At 46.1% G+C, this 15,243-nt stretch overlaps 2 protein-coding genes across 4 annotated transcripts in view; one reads left to right on the forward strand and one right to left on the reverse strand.

The window, feature by feature from the left end:
* Positions 1 to 792: 792 nt before the first annotated feature.
* On the forward strand, positions 793 to 4,098 carry H1-8 (H1.8 linker histone). Its single transcript, XM_066594975.1, has 5 exons — positions 793 to 874; positions 1,920 to 2,191; positions 2,350 to 2,518; positions 2,700 to 2,752; positions 3,889 to 4,098. The coding sequence occupies exons 1-5, from the start codon at positions 793 to 795 to the stop codon at positions 4,096 to 4,098; spliced, it is 786 nt and encodes a 261-aa protein (XP_066451072.1).
* A 507-nt stretch (positions 4,099 to 4,605) lies between these two features.
* Positions 4,606 to 15,243, reverse strand: part of PLXND1 (plexin D1) — a 109,929-nt gene continuing 99,291 nt past the window's right edge. For 2 of the 3 annotated variants that reach the window (XM_066597001.1, XM_066597003.1), the window contains exons 31-36: positions 14,791 to 14,895; positions 13,361 to 13,524; positions 10,767 to 10,914; positions 8,389 to 8,529; positions 8,205 to 8,279; positions 4,606 to 8,116 (exon numbers count right to left, since the gene is read on the reverse strand). In XM_066597001.1, coding sequence (XP_066453098.1) covers positions 8,000 to 8,116; positions 8,205 to 8,279; positions 8,389 to 8,529; positions 10,767 to 10,914; positions 13,361 to 13,524; positions 14,791 to 14,895 — 750 coding nt within the window. In that variant the 3' untranslated portion in view covers positions 4,606 to 7,999. The remainder of the gene's footprint in view (positions 8,117 to 8,204; positions 8,280 to 8,388; positions 8,530 to 10,766; positions 10,915 to 13,360; positions 13,525 to 14,790; positions 14,896 to 15,243) is intronic. The other variant, XM_066597002.1, reaches the window with a different exon arrangement.

Genomic DNA, 15,243 nt, shown 5'->3' on the forward strand with positions numbered 1-15,243 from the left:
ACGATTTATGGTCATCTGAATCTGCCCTTATAGTAATAGTAACCCCAGTAGTGGCCACAATAGTAATAGTGTCCTCCATAGTGGTGCCAGTAGTAAAAGTGACCCCAGTAGTGATCCCAATAGTAATACTAACACCAGTAGTGGCCACAATAGTAATAATGATTTCCATAGTGGTCCCAGTAGTAATAATGACCCCAGCAGTGACTCCAATAGTAATAGTGATCACCATGGTGGCCCAAGTAGTAATAGTGTCACCCATAGAGAATCTCTGGCCAAGAAAGAACAAGACAAGCATCTCACTCTCTCTGTCCGCTGCTATAATCATTGTTAACCCTCACACCCCCGAAAAATCCCTACTAAGTTTGCATCTACTGTTGCAGATTTTACTGTGGATTTCAGCCTCTCTATTGAATTTGAGGGCAGAAACTACAGCAAATCCACCCAAAATTTGGTGCTATGATTGACAAATTCAACATGGCAGGTCAATTTCCACACAGATTTTGTGTGGGCAAGAGTTTAGAAATCTCATCCACATTGCTGGTGCTGTAAATACTGCAGATTTTTCGTGCGAGGAGTCATGACAGACTCCGCAGCAAGTTCTGTTCCATGTGAACATGGTCCACAGGTATCCACAGCCCCAGCCCATATGTTAAAGGTGCAGGACCCCTTTTTTGTGCTGTGCAAGGAGATAAGAAATGAGGGGCAGGTGAAGCACAGATCATCATCAGAGCTGATTGGGAGGAACTGAAGGCTGTATATAAGGTTCTGTAGCTGCAGGGAGTAGAAGGGATCATGGCTCCTAAGAAAGTGGCTGCTGCAGGGAAGGAAAATGGAGAGCCTGTGGCAGGTGTGGAGAATGGAGTCCTAGCTGCAGGTACAGACACCCAGGAGAGGCCAATGTGCAATCTGTGATATTGTACTTGTGGAAGGTCATGGGATGCATTGGTGCTGCTGAATGTATTCCTTATCCTGCATGCACCCCATAGGGCTGGGCTTGTAATGATGCCAGGCACACATGTAGTGGGTTTGCTGTATGTTCTGCTTTAACACTTTACAAGACACCTGTCAAACATAAGGCTAGTGTACCTTTGGGGTCCGCTGTGTAAAATCCTCCCATTCATGCATCCTCTGTGATGCAGCAGGCCCCGACCGTCTCTGTATACGTCGGAGAACAGCACCTCTATAATCTGGTAATTTAGCGCACATGCCGGCTGCAGCAGGCTTCCTGGGGTGCTTATCCACAACGAAAACTCCTATATGCTGTATATACACCTATATGGGTGTTTATCAACTGATCAGTTGTGTAACTATTAAATTTGAAATGTGCCTGCACCTGTGTGAATGAGGGCTTACAATTACAATCAGGCCTCTGAAGGCAACCATAAGGGCTTCTTTATCCCACCCCTCTCCCTGCAGACAAGGACACCGTATATCGGCTCGGCATGAAACCGCAGCCGCTATACGGTCGTCTGAATAAGCCCTAAAGCTGATGTAATTGGTGAAAATGACACTGGCACTAAACTGGGAGAGTGAGAGCGGTGGTAGGAGGGGAGATGATGGTACAGCAGCGGCACGTGTAACAGCGGTGTATTGGGTAGCTAGAAAACTGCTGCAGCCATTTTAGATGGCTGCAAATGGGGCCCAGTACTGATAGATTGGAGGGGTGGTGAAGAACTGCAGGTAATATACCACCACCTGTCAAGGAGAGAACCTTGTCCTGAAGCTGGAAAGTTGCTTTAATGGGTTATGAGACTAGAAAACATGGCTGCTTGCAGGAGCAGCACCACCCCTGTCAGCTGGCTACCTCTAGAACAGCCATTCTGTGCTATTAATGTGAATGGAGATGGGCTGCAGTATCTTGGCTCATGGACAACCTTGTCTTCTGGATATTGTATCTCTCTCTCCTTTTTATTCTGCAGAGAAAACTAAAGCAAAGCCCAAGGTGGCAAAGATAAAGGCCCTTGGCCACCCTACAACTCTCTCCATGGTGGTGGAGGCTCTCAAGAAGGAACCGGAGAAGAAGGGGACATCTGTGCCTGCCATCCGTAATCGTATCCTGGCTGCACATCCCACGGTAGACCGCATCAGACTGAGGTTCCTGCTGAAATCTGCTCTGAATAAGGGGATTGAGAAGGGGATTCTCGTCAGGCCCACAAACTCCGGTGCCACAGGCGCCACTGGCCGATTCAAGGTAAGCGAGATCTGCTGTTTGGGCCAAGATCCCCCTGCAAATCCTATGATGCCCTGGTCACATTGATCGGCTGAAGATCTGCTGCATGTGATTCTGCTTGGCTTCTAAAAATTGGAGGTAATGCTATATGTAACTGGGGGTTATTCTCTGCTCCTCAGCTAGCAAAGCCTGGAACAAAACCTAAAGAGGAAGGTGATGGCAAGACATCAGAAAATGCAGATCCCAATGTGCAACCAAAAAAGACTGAGAAGACCAAGGAAAAGCCCAAGAAGGAAGCTGTCAAGAAGGTCCCCAAGAAATCAAAAGCTGACAAAGGGGAATCTAAAGGTACTTGAGTCATGCAGTGTCCTTGGTAGTCATATCCCAATACTACACAAGGCTAAATGGTGATGGGACTTCTGTAGGAGCTTCACTACTGGTGGAGGGGTTATCTGCTCTTGGTCAATATGAGGTGCATTGCTGCAGCTGGTGGCTTTCTGACATGGTGACCACTTATCTTTAAATGCAGATGAGAATGCAAAGAAGGTCAAAGCAACCAACAAGAAGGAAAATGCCTCTGAGGTGAGAAGTTCTGTAGTTCACTGCCTTTTTTTTAAAAAAAAAAAATTTAATTTTTATTTTACATCTTGTGGTCTTGTTTCTCCATCCTTCTGTGATCAATACCCCATAATGATAATGACAACAGAATGGTAAAACTCAGATAGGATTGTGTGGAGGCACAGATCTGGCGAAGGCAACAAACACTTCTGCTGTACTGAAAGTTCCCAAGAGCCCAGTGGCCTCCATAATTCTTACATGGAAGAACAAAGACTCTTGCTAGAGCCACTGACCCACCAAACTAAGGGGGAGAAGGGCCCTGGTAAGAGGTGACAAAGAACCCAATGGGCACTTTGGCTGATCTCCAAAGATCCTGCGGGCAGAGGGGAGGAACTTCCAGAAGGTCAAGCATCACTGCAGCACTCCACCAGTCTGGGCTTTTTGGCGGAGCGGCCAGAAAGACCAGTCAGGGTTGATGGAAAGCTGAATGGAGCGAAGCGCAGAGATGACACCTGATCAAGAGGCTGGAATAGCTACTAAAGGTACTTCAACTGAATACAGAGTGACTACTTATGTCAATGCTAAATAGCATATGCTAAAAAAAAAAAACTTTACAAGGGTTTCTCCCATGCTGTAGTCAGTCATTATGGGGTGCAGAGTGCTGGGGAAACGCACAAGGCCGCAACATATATAAAAAAAAGTGGTGGTCTGAAGACCTCTTGAATGCATTGTATACCTGGGGCTCTCCAGCCTTTACAAAACAACTTCCAGCCTGTTGCACAGTAGACGTTGTTCTGCAGACCACTGAACACCATCTGTCAGGTCCCACCACAATGTCCACTGAAAACCAGTCATGCAGTCTGTCAAGGATCAACCTAATTTCAGAGTTGGTGTTGCTCCAGAGGAAGCTAAACTTGGTGACTCCTTGTACAGCAGTGTTGCAAAACTACATGACCTGATCTATACAGGTGTTGGGGTATAACAGGAGTTGTAGTTTTGCTACAAGCTGGGTAACTCTTCCGTAGATCACTGTCAGTAGCCTGTGTAATTTGAATGTGGGACCACAAGAATTGCACTGCCCTCTAAAGTTTTACCCCTCTTTGATAAAAATACTGCTGCTATGACTCAGTCAGTGACTTACTTGTTCATGTTGCTTGAAGCCCAAGGCAGCTGCCAGTAAGCCTAAGAAGGACACTGCAGAGAAAACCACTAAGGCCCCGGCACCTGCTAAGAAGCCAAAGGCCAAACTTGCAGCTGCAGAGGAAGGTGCAATACCCAAAAAGAGAGCAGTCAAGATGAAAGCAGAGTCACCAGAGAAGGACTCTGAGGAAAAGCCTACAGCTAAAGTTGTCAAGAAGGGGAAGAAGTGACCCTGCAGGGGGTGAGGGTGGGGAGGTGGGTATTTTAATGTATGTAAATGGGACTTTTACTTTTTGTGAATAAAGTGATTAATAAAATTTGCTTTCTGGTCTAGCTCTGGTGTGGTGGTGGTGCCTGCTGTAGTAACTGCACATGCTCTCACAAATGCAGCTTTGGATGTGATTGGAGTAGAATATTGCTAGTTTATGGCTGTAGTGTGCCTGGTGGATGTAGAATTTGTACCAGGTGTTAGGCCTGTGCCAGGACTCTGGATTAAGTCATGCAGTAACTGTGCGGTTGTTTTACAGTTTTCTGGTATTAAACTCACTGTTATCTGTGCTCGTTCCATGCTATTTACCTAGGTAAAGACCCTGAGGAAATTCTTCCAAGGTAGAATTGCATAACAGACTACATGTAGACCCTGAGTAGGAGTGACCAGATGTGAGTGCTAATGACTGTGACTATAGTTATATGTAGTGGGGAGGGGAGGGGGGAGGCTAAACATCACAAAGTATCACTACTTTTTAAATATTTTATTACAAAGGACACAAATGTCACAATAGAACTTTAATACATAAACAGGATCTCGCTCTATATACATCTACATACAGTGTGCATAATCTCCTCGCTGCAGGGGGCTCCGTCATGGGAGGCATTAAGGGGTTAAAATTTGAATTTGATTCTGATCAACCATAAATCTATAAAGTGGGGGTGGCTGTCCTGGGTGGATCATCCTAGTACAATGGAAGAATTTTAAGATTCTGCGCAACAGACTGATCACAGAAGGCATATCGATGTTCTCTGCTTAGAAGTATCCCACAATGCATCGCAGACTCCAGGCAGTTTAATGACTTTTTTTCTTACTGTATTGTGATGGCTGTAGAGAGGATATTGTATTGGGTGTTTTAATGAATCATTCATCACCTGGGGACATCTGTAGAAGGCTCCCACTTTTTCTGCGTTCTCTGGTCTGATGGAGCAAAAACAAGTCTGTGCAGCGCAGTGAAGCAGTCTGCTATAGATGATCGCAGTATATCTGAGCTCAGAGATGGAAAGGCAACTTGGGCTCACAATCCGAATACACTAGAAGGGGTTGTTGGGGTTAGAAAAAAATTAGTTTTGAGAAGTTAACTTTAGGGGCAAACAGGCATTTATTCACCTCTCCTGATTCCCTGCATCTCTCCCACCCCACTGCTCCTATTCTGTGCCAGCTTCCAAGCTGCAGCCAGCCTGTAATCATGGTGTCCACTGGGGAGACCTGGAGTGGCGGCTTCGATTGCCAGCCAAGGTTTTATATACAAGCATCCCCTGAAAATCTGGGTAGGGTTTTTTTTTCTCTTTTCCCAGGGAAAAACTAATAGCGATTGGCCTCAATGGTAACTTTCCCTTTTGTGGCTCCAGTAATAGCAGCATCCCCCTTAGTGGTCTAGGGAATAATAACGCCCCTCTTGGTGCCTTCCCTTTTGGCTGGGCCATCAAGTGCTGTAGCGCCCTGTGATGCTCCAGTCGGAGGGGATTGCTACAGCAGTCACAGATCCTGACTCTTCCTCTGGCTTCTGCACTTTGCACAGTACCTGCAAGATTGCAGAAGCCGAGAGAAGAGTCAGGATCATGTCCCTTCCGGCATGCAGCTTCACGGTAGGTTACAGCTTTTGCTGATGGGTGCTCACACCAGGTGATTTATTTACCGGCTATTAATATGGTTGGTTAAAAACTAAATACCGGCCTCTAGAGTAAGTTAAGAGTTGGGTGGTAACCCTATCAGTGGTGCAGGACACGGGGAAGCCGGTAGAGGGGAGTATGTTTATGTCCTTGCAGACTCTATTAGGGGACATATGATCATTTAGTGCCCAACGGTCCATCCTTCTCAGTAGCACATCCCTTGTTCACACGGGTGGACGTGCTGCATAAAAGATGCAATCCCCTAATGAATGTGTTTCTCTTTCATTGGGTGATCAGCAGCATGATTTGGGTAAAAATTCCTAGGAATGTTCTTGCCAGATCACTGGGGTGTGTAAGCAGTCCTTAAAGGGGTTCTCCTAAAGACACTCGTCCCCTTAGCGATAGCATGGGGAATACATTTCTGAACATTGAGGGCCGACCGCTGGGACACCATGTGAATTGACTGGCAGCGCTTTGAGTGACTGCTGCTCCAGTCACTTCCATGGGACAGGTGGAGAATACAGAGCACATTGATCTTTGCCTGTCCCATAGACATGAATGGAGTCTTTGTCAAGTATGTGCACTCCTGCTAAAGGGGTTGTCCCACTTCTAGCTGTCAGACAGCCAAGTACATTGCGCAGTGGTCAGGGTTGGTACTGCAGACTGAATCCTATTGAACTGAATGGAACTCAGCCTGCAGTACCAACCCAGGCCACTGCACAATGTATGGAGCTGTCTGAAAACAGAAGGGCATTCCTTTTAAGTAACATGGGTGCACAAGTCTCAGGATCACTGCCAATCCCAGCTAGCCTGAGTACAGGGGGTAATAAATGTTGCTGGTATAAACCCTTTTAATTCCAATGACTACAAATGAATTGTGATGGACTGTCATTTGTAAAGACAGCTACTGCCATAAAGCCAGTGACCTCACCACTCATGTGATTCATGACAGAAGTTGGGCAACTGACCAGGATCTTTATCTTCTGGACCATCCTGGATTTATTATAGACCCCCTTGATAACCAGTGATGTAAATTAACTCTTTCACTGCACTTGCCCAGCAGGGATTTTGAAGCTACGAAAATATATTTTAAAAGTGTGAGCAGGGGTCCTGTTCACTACCCAAGGACCCAACTGGCACAGACCACTTTCTCATGCCTTCGATATGTTGTGTATCAGTTCAGCTCGATACAATGGCGGCAGGTCCGTGGTGCTCGTTCATCTCTCTGCACAGCAGATCTTCACAGCGGTCAACACTTGGTTCCATTATAGTCTACATTACATTTATATAATGGCGGCTGATGAGTGGAGGGAACAGTTCGTGATAGCCAGCTATCTATGACGGCATTCTGGATTGTAGTGCAGCGGTTACACCACCGTTACAATAATGATTGCATTCTGCACCAAATATATCCCTATTTAAAGGGGTAGGCAGGAAGTCCTCAGATGCAAGGACCAGCAGCCAACGGTGAGGCAGTGGGGATGCTGCAAGGCCAAAGTGCCTAAGATATTGCAGATTGCTTCCTTCTGCTGAAGAGAAAAAGTGCATAGAACCTACGCAATGCATCTTATCAACCCAACCCCCTTGCCACTGATACTAAAGTCATACTACTATATAATGAGCCGGTATAGATCAAGTACAAGCCACTGTCTAGTGTATAGTAGTAGCTGGAATGGATTTGGGTGCACAGGGACTGGGCTTTTGTTCTCCACGCGTTTCCTGCTTGAGTGTTGCACCGCGTCACTAGATCCTGGAGATCACTGCCCTCCCTTTCCAATGTCCTGAGATCTATGACTATAAGGCACTCGCAGAGTGATGTGTGTCTACAACCCAATGTCAAAAGTCACAGTTCAGTGGAGGGAATTACGAGTGGTTGTGCCCTTGCAGCTTCGTCACATTTCACAGACTTGTGGAAGAGGACAAAGTTTTTCCTATCTGCAATGCAGAATGGAAGAAAATTCTTTCCAAGAAAGCAGTGGGTATAAAATGTTCCGTGGGCCTACAGAGAAGGATGAAGATGTTGGACCAAGGAGCTCAACTAATGTCCATGTGTGGCCAAGGAGATGTGGTGGGTAAGATGAGCCCTCTGACTTCTAACCCAGCTGTCTGTAGAGTCCAGTGCACATCTTGAGGGTCATTGATATCCGCCATCTTGGAGGGGTCGAGTACAGCCAGCACCGTGAATAGAGGCTCCACCCTCACTGAAGACCCAACTTTCCAGGAGAAGAGGGGGAATCCATAATGACCCTTCTACGCTTCGCTGCTACACGTGTAGATATCATCCTCCATCAGGACAATCAACTGCTCAAATTTGTGCTGTAGCTGGCCGCGTCTGGTGACGGGATTTGCTTCTAGTGCACTGACAATCTGTGGGGTCAGAAGGTAAAAACCGGTTAAGACCCATCGCCACTTCCCTGGTAACAGAGTTTTCTGGTGAGGTTTTGGCGCAGCTTACCTGTGAGCGGTATTTCTTGGCGTACTTGTAGATTTCAGCCAGCGCCACGTTGGTGTTGAATTTATTCTGGTACTTCTAAGACAAATGAGGAGAAGATATAAATGTGGGGTACAGTGAAGGAGAACCCATCCCATGGAGCCCCTAGAAGTCTCCCATCACTCCTTGGTAAGGAGCGGTCTCTTACCCGTGACTCCTCGGCAAGGTGGGCGTTCATTTCCTGCTCACTCAGAGGGCTCATTTCCTTGATCTGCCGGTAATACTTCTGCACAATCTTCCTATATTCCGGGATTTCCTTGGCATACAACAGTTTGTTGGTCGGGGAATCCTGGGAAAGAGTAAGAGGACAAAATGTCTTATAAGAGGCTACAGTGAAGGTCGTCCAACCACAGGGGCAGACATATCGCACGTGAGCTGGTTCACCTGCACATGGACCCCGGAGTGAAGGGCCTGGGCTGCTGGGTTAATTTTAGTTAAACTTAATTGAATAAAATTAAAAAACAGTAGACCTTCACTTCCTCTGTGGCTCCCCGAACGCTATAGTTGGCCTCACTAACTCTGAGACCGGTGATTGACTACAGCGATCATGTATGTTACATGGTGTCAGCGGGGACATTGGCCAGGGAACAACGGAGGAGGTGAGTGTGTACTTTAAAAAAAAATATTTTACCACATAGTTATAAGGGGGCATCTGTATGCACAAGAGGGCAAAAGGCGGCATGTCTAAAGTGCTGAAAGGTGGCATATCTAAAAGCGGTAAGAGGTGGCATTATATATACAAGAGAGCAATAGGTGCATTACAGGCAAAAGGCGGCATTATATCTAAAGGGAGCACCCAGAATTTTACTATGGGCTCCATCCTTTTCCAGATTTATATAATTATGACATTTTCCTTTAAACAGAAGCCTCTCCATCCTTTTCCTGGACAGGTTTGGACACCGCAGAACTATTTCCAGGTACTTGGCTGAAGGACATTTGGTCTCACGGCACCCATTACATATACTGCGTTTGACACCCATCATCTCCTCCATTTGCAGTGGTGTTGTGGACGATGAAATTGGATGCTACAGAGGGGAACTGGGTTGTCTTTAGCGACAGATCCAGGTTTAGTTAGGACACTGGCGACGGCCATGTTCATGTCTGGAGATCTCAGGAGATCTGCCTTTGCTGTGAAGCGGCACACTGCCCCCTGCTGGTGTGATAGTCTGGGGGGTCATCGTATATGACAGCAAGTCGCCCCTAGTAGTGGTATGAGGGACAATGACAGCTTAGCGATATGGTTCAGGACATCCTGCAGCCACATGTGTTCCTCTCATGGCTTCCAAGAGGCATTTCCCAGCAGGATAATGCCCGGCCGCACACACAAGGGGGTCACAGGAATGTCTCCACAACATTGTCACACTTCCATAGCTGCCGGTCGCCAGATGTATCACCAATAGAGCATGTATGGGACCATCTGGGACGCCAACTTCCAACAGCCTGCGAGTTTGCACGATGTAGAGTCTCAGTTACAGCAAATGTAGAGCAATATGCAGCAGGATACCATACAGAACCTGTATGCCTCCATGTCCTCCCATATCACATTTTGTATTCAAGCAAGAGGCGGTACAACAGGGTACTAGAGATCCATGCCCACCAGTATCACATCTTGTATCCAAGCTAGAGGCGGTACAGCAGGATACTAGAGATCCATGCCCACCAGTATCACATCTTGTATCCAAGCTAGAGGCGGTACAGCAGGGTACTAGAGCCTCCATGCCCGCCAGTATCAAATCTTGTATCCAAGCTGGAGGCGGTACAACAGGGTACTAGAGCCTCCATTCCCTCTCATATCACATCTTGTATCGACAATCTGCACACGCTAAACACAGAGAATAGAACCCATTGATTTCAATGGGTTAGTTTTCATAAGTGCGTTTAGTGCGTGTAGAAAAAGTAGGACCTGCCCTATGTTCCTGTGTTTTGCACAGCAAAAGTCCATAGAAGTCTATGGGAGGTGTGCAAATATGCAAGGGGAAGCCTGAAACATTGTGCAAAACTCAGGGAAAAGAACACTTCTGGCCTAATTAAGCTAATTAGCCTTTTATTCCATGAAAAGGGTGTGTCGCGCTCATATGTGAACTGGCCCTGCATGCGCAACAACAATAAAATGCGCAGGCACACTCACAAATCTATCTCTTCAAACCTCGTTCATGCACAAATAGGTTGTGCTACGGCGCGCGTACTTGCACATATGGTTATGTGAAGCCGCACATACTTCTATAAACATTACAATCACAGACAGAAGTTCCATTCCATCCGATAACTCCTTCTAGGGGAGCAATTGTTTTTGACAATGAGTGTATTATATCAGTGTTCACATAGTTATAAGGTTGGATGTTCCGGCATTAATGAGTGTCAGATATTTATCAGAATTGTACATAATTGGAAAAAAATGAAAGCCATCAGTAAGACTACTCTCCTGCATGCTGATGGTTTCCATATAGAAACAGAGCACAGGAGAAAATAAGCAAATGTGTATATGGCATAAACATAATTTACGCAAAGGCATGCGTCACATCTCACCTTGCCCAGTTGCATATCGGAGATGGAGCAGGCGTCGATGAATGCTTGGGCGATGACGGACAGGCAGGCGTCCATGTGGTCTGACTTCTCCATGTCAAATACAAATTCTGGATTTTTCAGGATGTTCACCCAGAAGCGCAGAGGAAGACTGGAGGACATAGAAGAGGAATGGATGAAGATGCAGAACCTCCATGGCAAGTACGGCCTCACATTATATCCAGAGGCTGTAGATCTGTCATGCTATCACCGGAGCAGCGCTTGTTAGTGTATGACCGGATGGGGCTACCCGGTGACTTTGGTCACATGACACCAAGATTGCAAGGTCACATTACTATATCGCAGCTAATGATTGTGAATGCGATCACTTTACTACATATAACATGATGTGACACTTATGAAAAATCCAAAGCTGCTGGATTATTGGACGCAAATTGTAAGTGACTTTTCCAGGACAGACTTCAACATCATCACGTGCGACTACAACTCGCTTGCGTTATGTAAGCATTTTTCTCCAGTGTTCAGTGGATGTTGCAAATCCTAAATTGCACGTGACTCGCAGACAGATCGCACCTTAAAATAGCCATACAGTTTCAATGCAACTGCAAGTTGTAGACGAATTGCACATGTGTTTTGATTGCACGACCGAAGTCACCATGTAGGCTTGGCATAAATGAGGCATGCACTTGTGTCAGCCGGACATGATCAAGACAGGTTTGCAGTCGCCAGGGGTAAATAGAAATGCTTCAATTCACTGACAGCAAACACAGATTTTGAAAATAGCTTTAACCCCTTAGTGACGCGGCCTAGTTTGGTCCTTAGGACACAAGGATTTTTGGGGGATTTTCTCCATTTTTCAAAAGCCATAACTTATTTTTCTGTCAACATGGCCGTATGAGGGCTTGTTTTTTGCGTGGTGAGCTGTAGTTTTTATGGGTATCATTTTTTGGATACGTATAATGCATTGTAGAACTTTCATTCATTTTTTTTTTTGGAGGGCGGAGAAAAAAAACCAATTCCGCCATTTAGTTTTTTTTTACAACGTTAGGGTGCATTCAGACGACCGTATATCAGCCGGGTATTCACGCCGGCCGATATACGGCGTCTCTCTCTGAAGGGGGAGGAGGCTGGAAGAGCCAGGAGCAGTGCTCTGAGCTCCCGCCCCCTCTCCGCCCCTCTGCACTATTTGCAATGAGGAGACGGGGCGGGGCGGGGCTAAGTTCTAGGAATTAGCTCCGTGCTCGTCCCGCCTCTCATCATTGAAAATAGTGCAGGGGGGTGGAGAGGAGGCAGAGAGGGGGCGGGAGCTCAGAGCACTGCTCCCGGCTCTTCCAGCGTCCTCCCCCTGCAGAGAGAGACGCCGTATATCGGCCGACGTGAATACCCGGCCGATATACGGTCGTCTGAATGTGCCCTAAATCATAGCATAAATTTTTTTTTTAGGTTTTTCTACTTTTGCACAATAAAAGCCCTTTTTTGGAAATTATATTTTTTTGCATCATTGCATTCAAAGTCCCTCAGCTTTTTCTTTCATGGACGGAGCTCTGTGAGGACTTTTTTTTCTGTGATAAGCTGTAGTTTCTATTAGTACCATTATCGAGTACGTAGGGCTTTTTTAATCACTATTGTGTTTTTGGGGAGGTGAAATCAACTAAAAACAGAGCCAAAATGCTTATTTGGTTTATTTATTTACAGTTTTTGCCATGCAGGATTAATAGTGTGTTTACTGTAGAGTAGAGGTCATTAGAGATAGGATAAATGTCTTTTTGTTTGTTTGCTTGTTTTTCCACAAGAAGAAGAAAGAATAACGAAAGAAAACCTCTTTTTGGGCAATCTTTTTCTTATTTGTTCTTTTTTTTGCTGTTTTTATTCATTTTTTCAATCTTTTTATGTTCCTATAGAGGACTTGATCCAGAAACACTATGATCGGTATGATAATTTATTGCAGTAGTTCAATGCATCATCGCTTACAATATTGACCACAGGCCATGACGGGCCCAGACGCTATCAATATTATATAGGGAGCATGCTCCCTCTGTGAACCCCCTACATTAATTGTGGCATGTAAGTTGTTAACAGCAGGGATCGTCGCTCTCAACAATATCTCCTGTTGCAGTGGAAGGCTGGCTGGCAGTCACAGCCAGCTCCCGTTGCGGGATGGCACAGGCACACTTCTGAGCCTGTTCCATCCACAGGGTGTCATTTTACGTCCCGTTGCATTAAGTACCAGTACGTTCTGTGGTGTTAAGGGGTTAAAGGCTTGCCTTTTATGGCATATCCAAAGAAACTCAATATCCAACCTCCTACAACCCCACCCTGGCTGTGTGTGGTGGCTGTAGATGGTCGGAATTACGGAAACAGCAGAGTGGGCGGTCTTGCGATGTTTGCGTAACTCCCATACATGAGAATGTGAGCTACATAGACAGCGGAGCGCAGCCTGTTTGTCTGTTTCCTTACTCCTGGACACCTGTGGAGTACAGAGGGGTATTCTTATCTCAGCCACAATGGAAATACCCCTTTAAGGGATCCCCCACAATCTCTGACTTCTTTCTGTGCATAGGTGTACGCCGACCTAGACACGGGAATTTTCTTCTTACCTGTTGGTCTTCCATATGTGCAGGGTATCCGGATCAGAGATCCCCCTCTTCTCGGCCTGTTCCTCAAGGAAGTCAAAAAAGTATTTGATGGCCAGTGGTGGTCGGTCGTCACGGATGCTGAGGATGGCGCGGAAAAGATCATCCAGGAATTTCTGTAATGTTCCCTAAAAAACAATAATAATAGATTATGACCAAAGAGGCCTCAACCATCAACACTGTGCGAATCAAAAGTCAGGACGCTCCATTACAACGCACTTTTTTGCATGTTGTTATGTTGTGGCCTTGTGTTCCCCATCCTTCTGCACTCAGTACCCCATAATGACAAAGTGACAACAGAATGGGAGAAATCTTTGTACATTATTTTAATGAAAAACTCCCGTTTTGGATTAACTTTAGTATTCACACGCTGTATTCAGTAGTTAGTTAGAAGCCCCTTTAGCAGCGATTCCAGCCTCCAGCCTTCTTGGGGATGATGCCACAAGGTTTGCACACATGGATTTGAGGATTTTCTGTCCCCTGTCAGGTTGGATGGGGTCCGTCCGTGGACCGCCATTTTAGGTCTCTCTAGAGATGTTCTATTGGGTTCAAGTGAGGGCTCTGGCTGGACCACTCAAGGACATTCACAGAGGTGACCCTAAGCCCCTTCTGTGTTGTCCTGGCTGTGATCCTAGAGTCATTTTCTTGTTGGAAGGTGACCCTTCTGCCCAGTCTGAGGTCCCTTGCTCTCTGGATCGGGTTTTCATTATCTCTGTACTTTGCTCCATTCAGCTTTCCATCAACCCTGACCGATCTCCCTGTCACCCAGCATGATGATGCCACCACCAGGCGTCACTGTAGGGTATTGGGCAAGTGATGAGCGGCGCCTGGTTTCCTCCAGACAGAATGCTCAAAGGCCAAAAAGTTCCATCTTAGGGTGACTACCCACTAGCGTTTTTTTTTCTGCTGCGAATTTGCTCCTATTTTTTCTTCAAATTGTCAATGGGACTTCCTAATGTTAAAACCGCAACGCGACGCATTGCAACACAACGCAACTTTGCGTTTATGTCCCATCAGTGGAATTTACAGCAGGTGACTCCAATCAAGGTGTAGACACATCTCAAAGATGATCAAGAGAAATGGGAGCCCGCAGAACTAAATGTCAAGTGTCATACCAAGGGTGTGAATACTTATATCAATGCGGAACAGGAGTTTTTCTTGACATTATGGGGTACTGAGAAAGAGGGAAACACAAGGTCACAACATAACAAAATGTAAAAAAGTGAGAGGGTCTGAAGACTTTCCGAATGCATTGAATATACCACACTAATGGGTGCGCCTACCCCGCTCCTCCGCCATCGTGATACAGGCCACCCTTAATAACAGTGTGTTTCCTACTCCTGTGATCCTCTGCGGCTGACATTAGTGCTAATGACAGGACCAGATTTGGGTACCTTTGTATTGAGGAGGCGAGTGAGATAGATTTCTGGGAGAACCTTCTTCCTATGACTCTGCCGGTGAGATTTCTTATTTTCTAGGATGTCATCCGTCGGGAGGACCTGGAAGATGACGTGTCATGTATAATAAGGCATGTATAAACATTTACATCAGCGGCGCTATCAATGCAACAGATTTGGGGTTCTCAACCAAAGTTCATTGCTAGAATAATATGACCACATGATTTGGGCGCTGCCTAGCCTCCTACCCATCCTCTGCCATGAGCTCCAGATCTCTGTAATCTGTGACATTTCATTGAAATGAGCCCTATCAACCAGCCTCAAGTGACTGGATTGGCAATGGAGAAGGGGGAGTAACCTTCAGTATCGCCCTCCTAACGCCCCGGTCACCCTCCAGATCTTTGCCTCTTCATTATTTGTCTACGTAAAAGGAACTCATCCCACCTTCCC

Source organism: Eleutherodactylus coqui, chromosome 3 (genome assembly GCF_035609145.1).
Source record: "Eleutherodactylus coqui strain aEleCoq1 chromosome 3, aEleCoq1.hap1, whole genome shotgun sequence".
Classification (NCBI taxonomy): Eukaryota; Metazoa; Chordata; class Amphibia; order Anura; family Eleutherodactylidae; genus Eleutherodactylus; species Eleutherodactylus coqui.

Excerpts from the sequence above, each read along its gene's own strand:
- H1-8 (XM_066594975.1), top strand. The coding sequence starts at position 793 with ATGGCTCCTAAGAAAGTGGCTGCTGCAGGGAAGGAAAATGGAGAGCCT. Across the intron at positions 2,519-2,699 it reads TGACAAAGGGGAATCTAAAG|ATGAGAATGCAAAGAAGGTC; the intron begins GTACTTGAGTCA and ends CTTTAAATGCAG. Across the intron at positions 2,753-3,888 it reads AGAAGGAAAATGCCTCTGAG|CCCAAGGCAGCTGCCAGTAA; the intron begins GTGAGAAGTTCT and ends TGTTGCTTGAAG.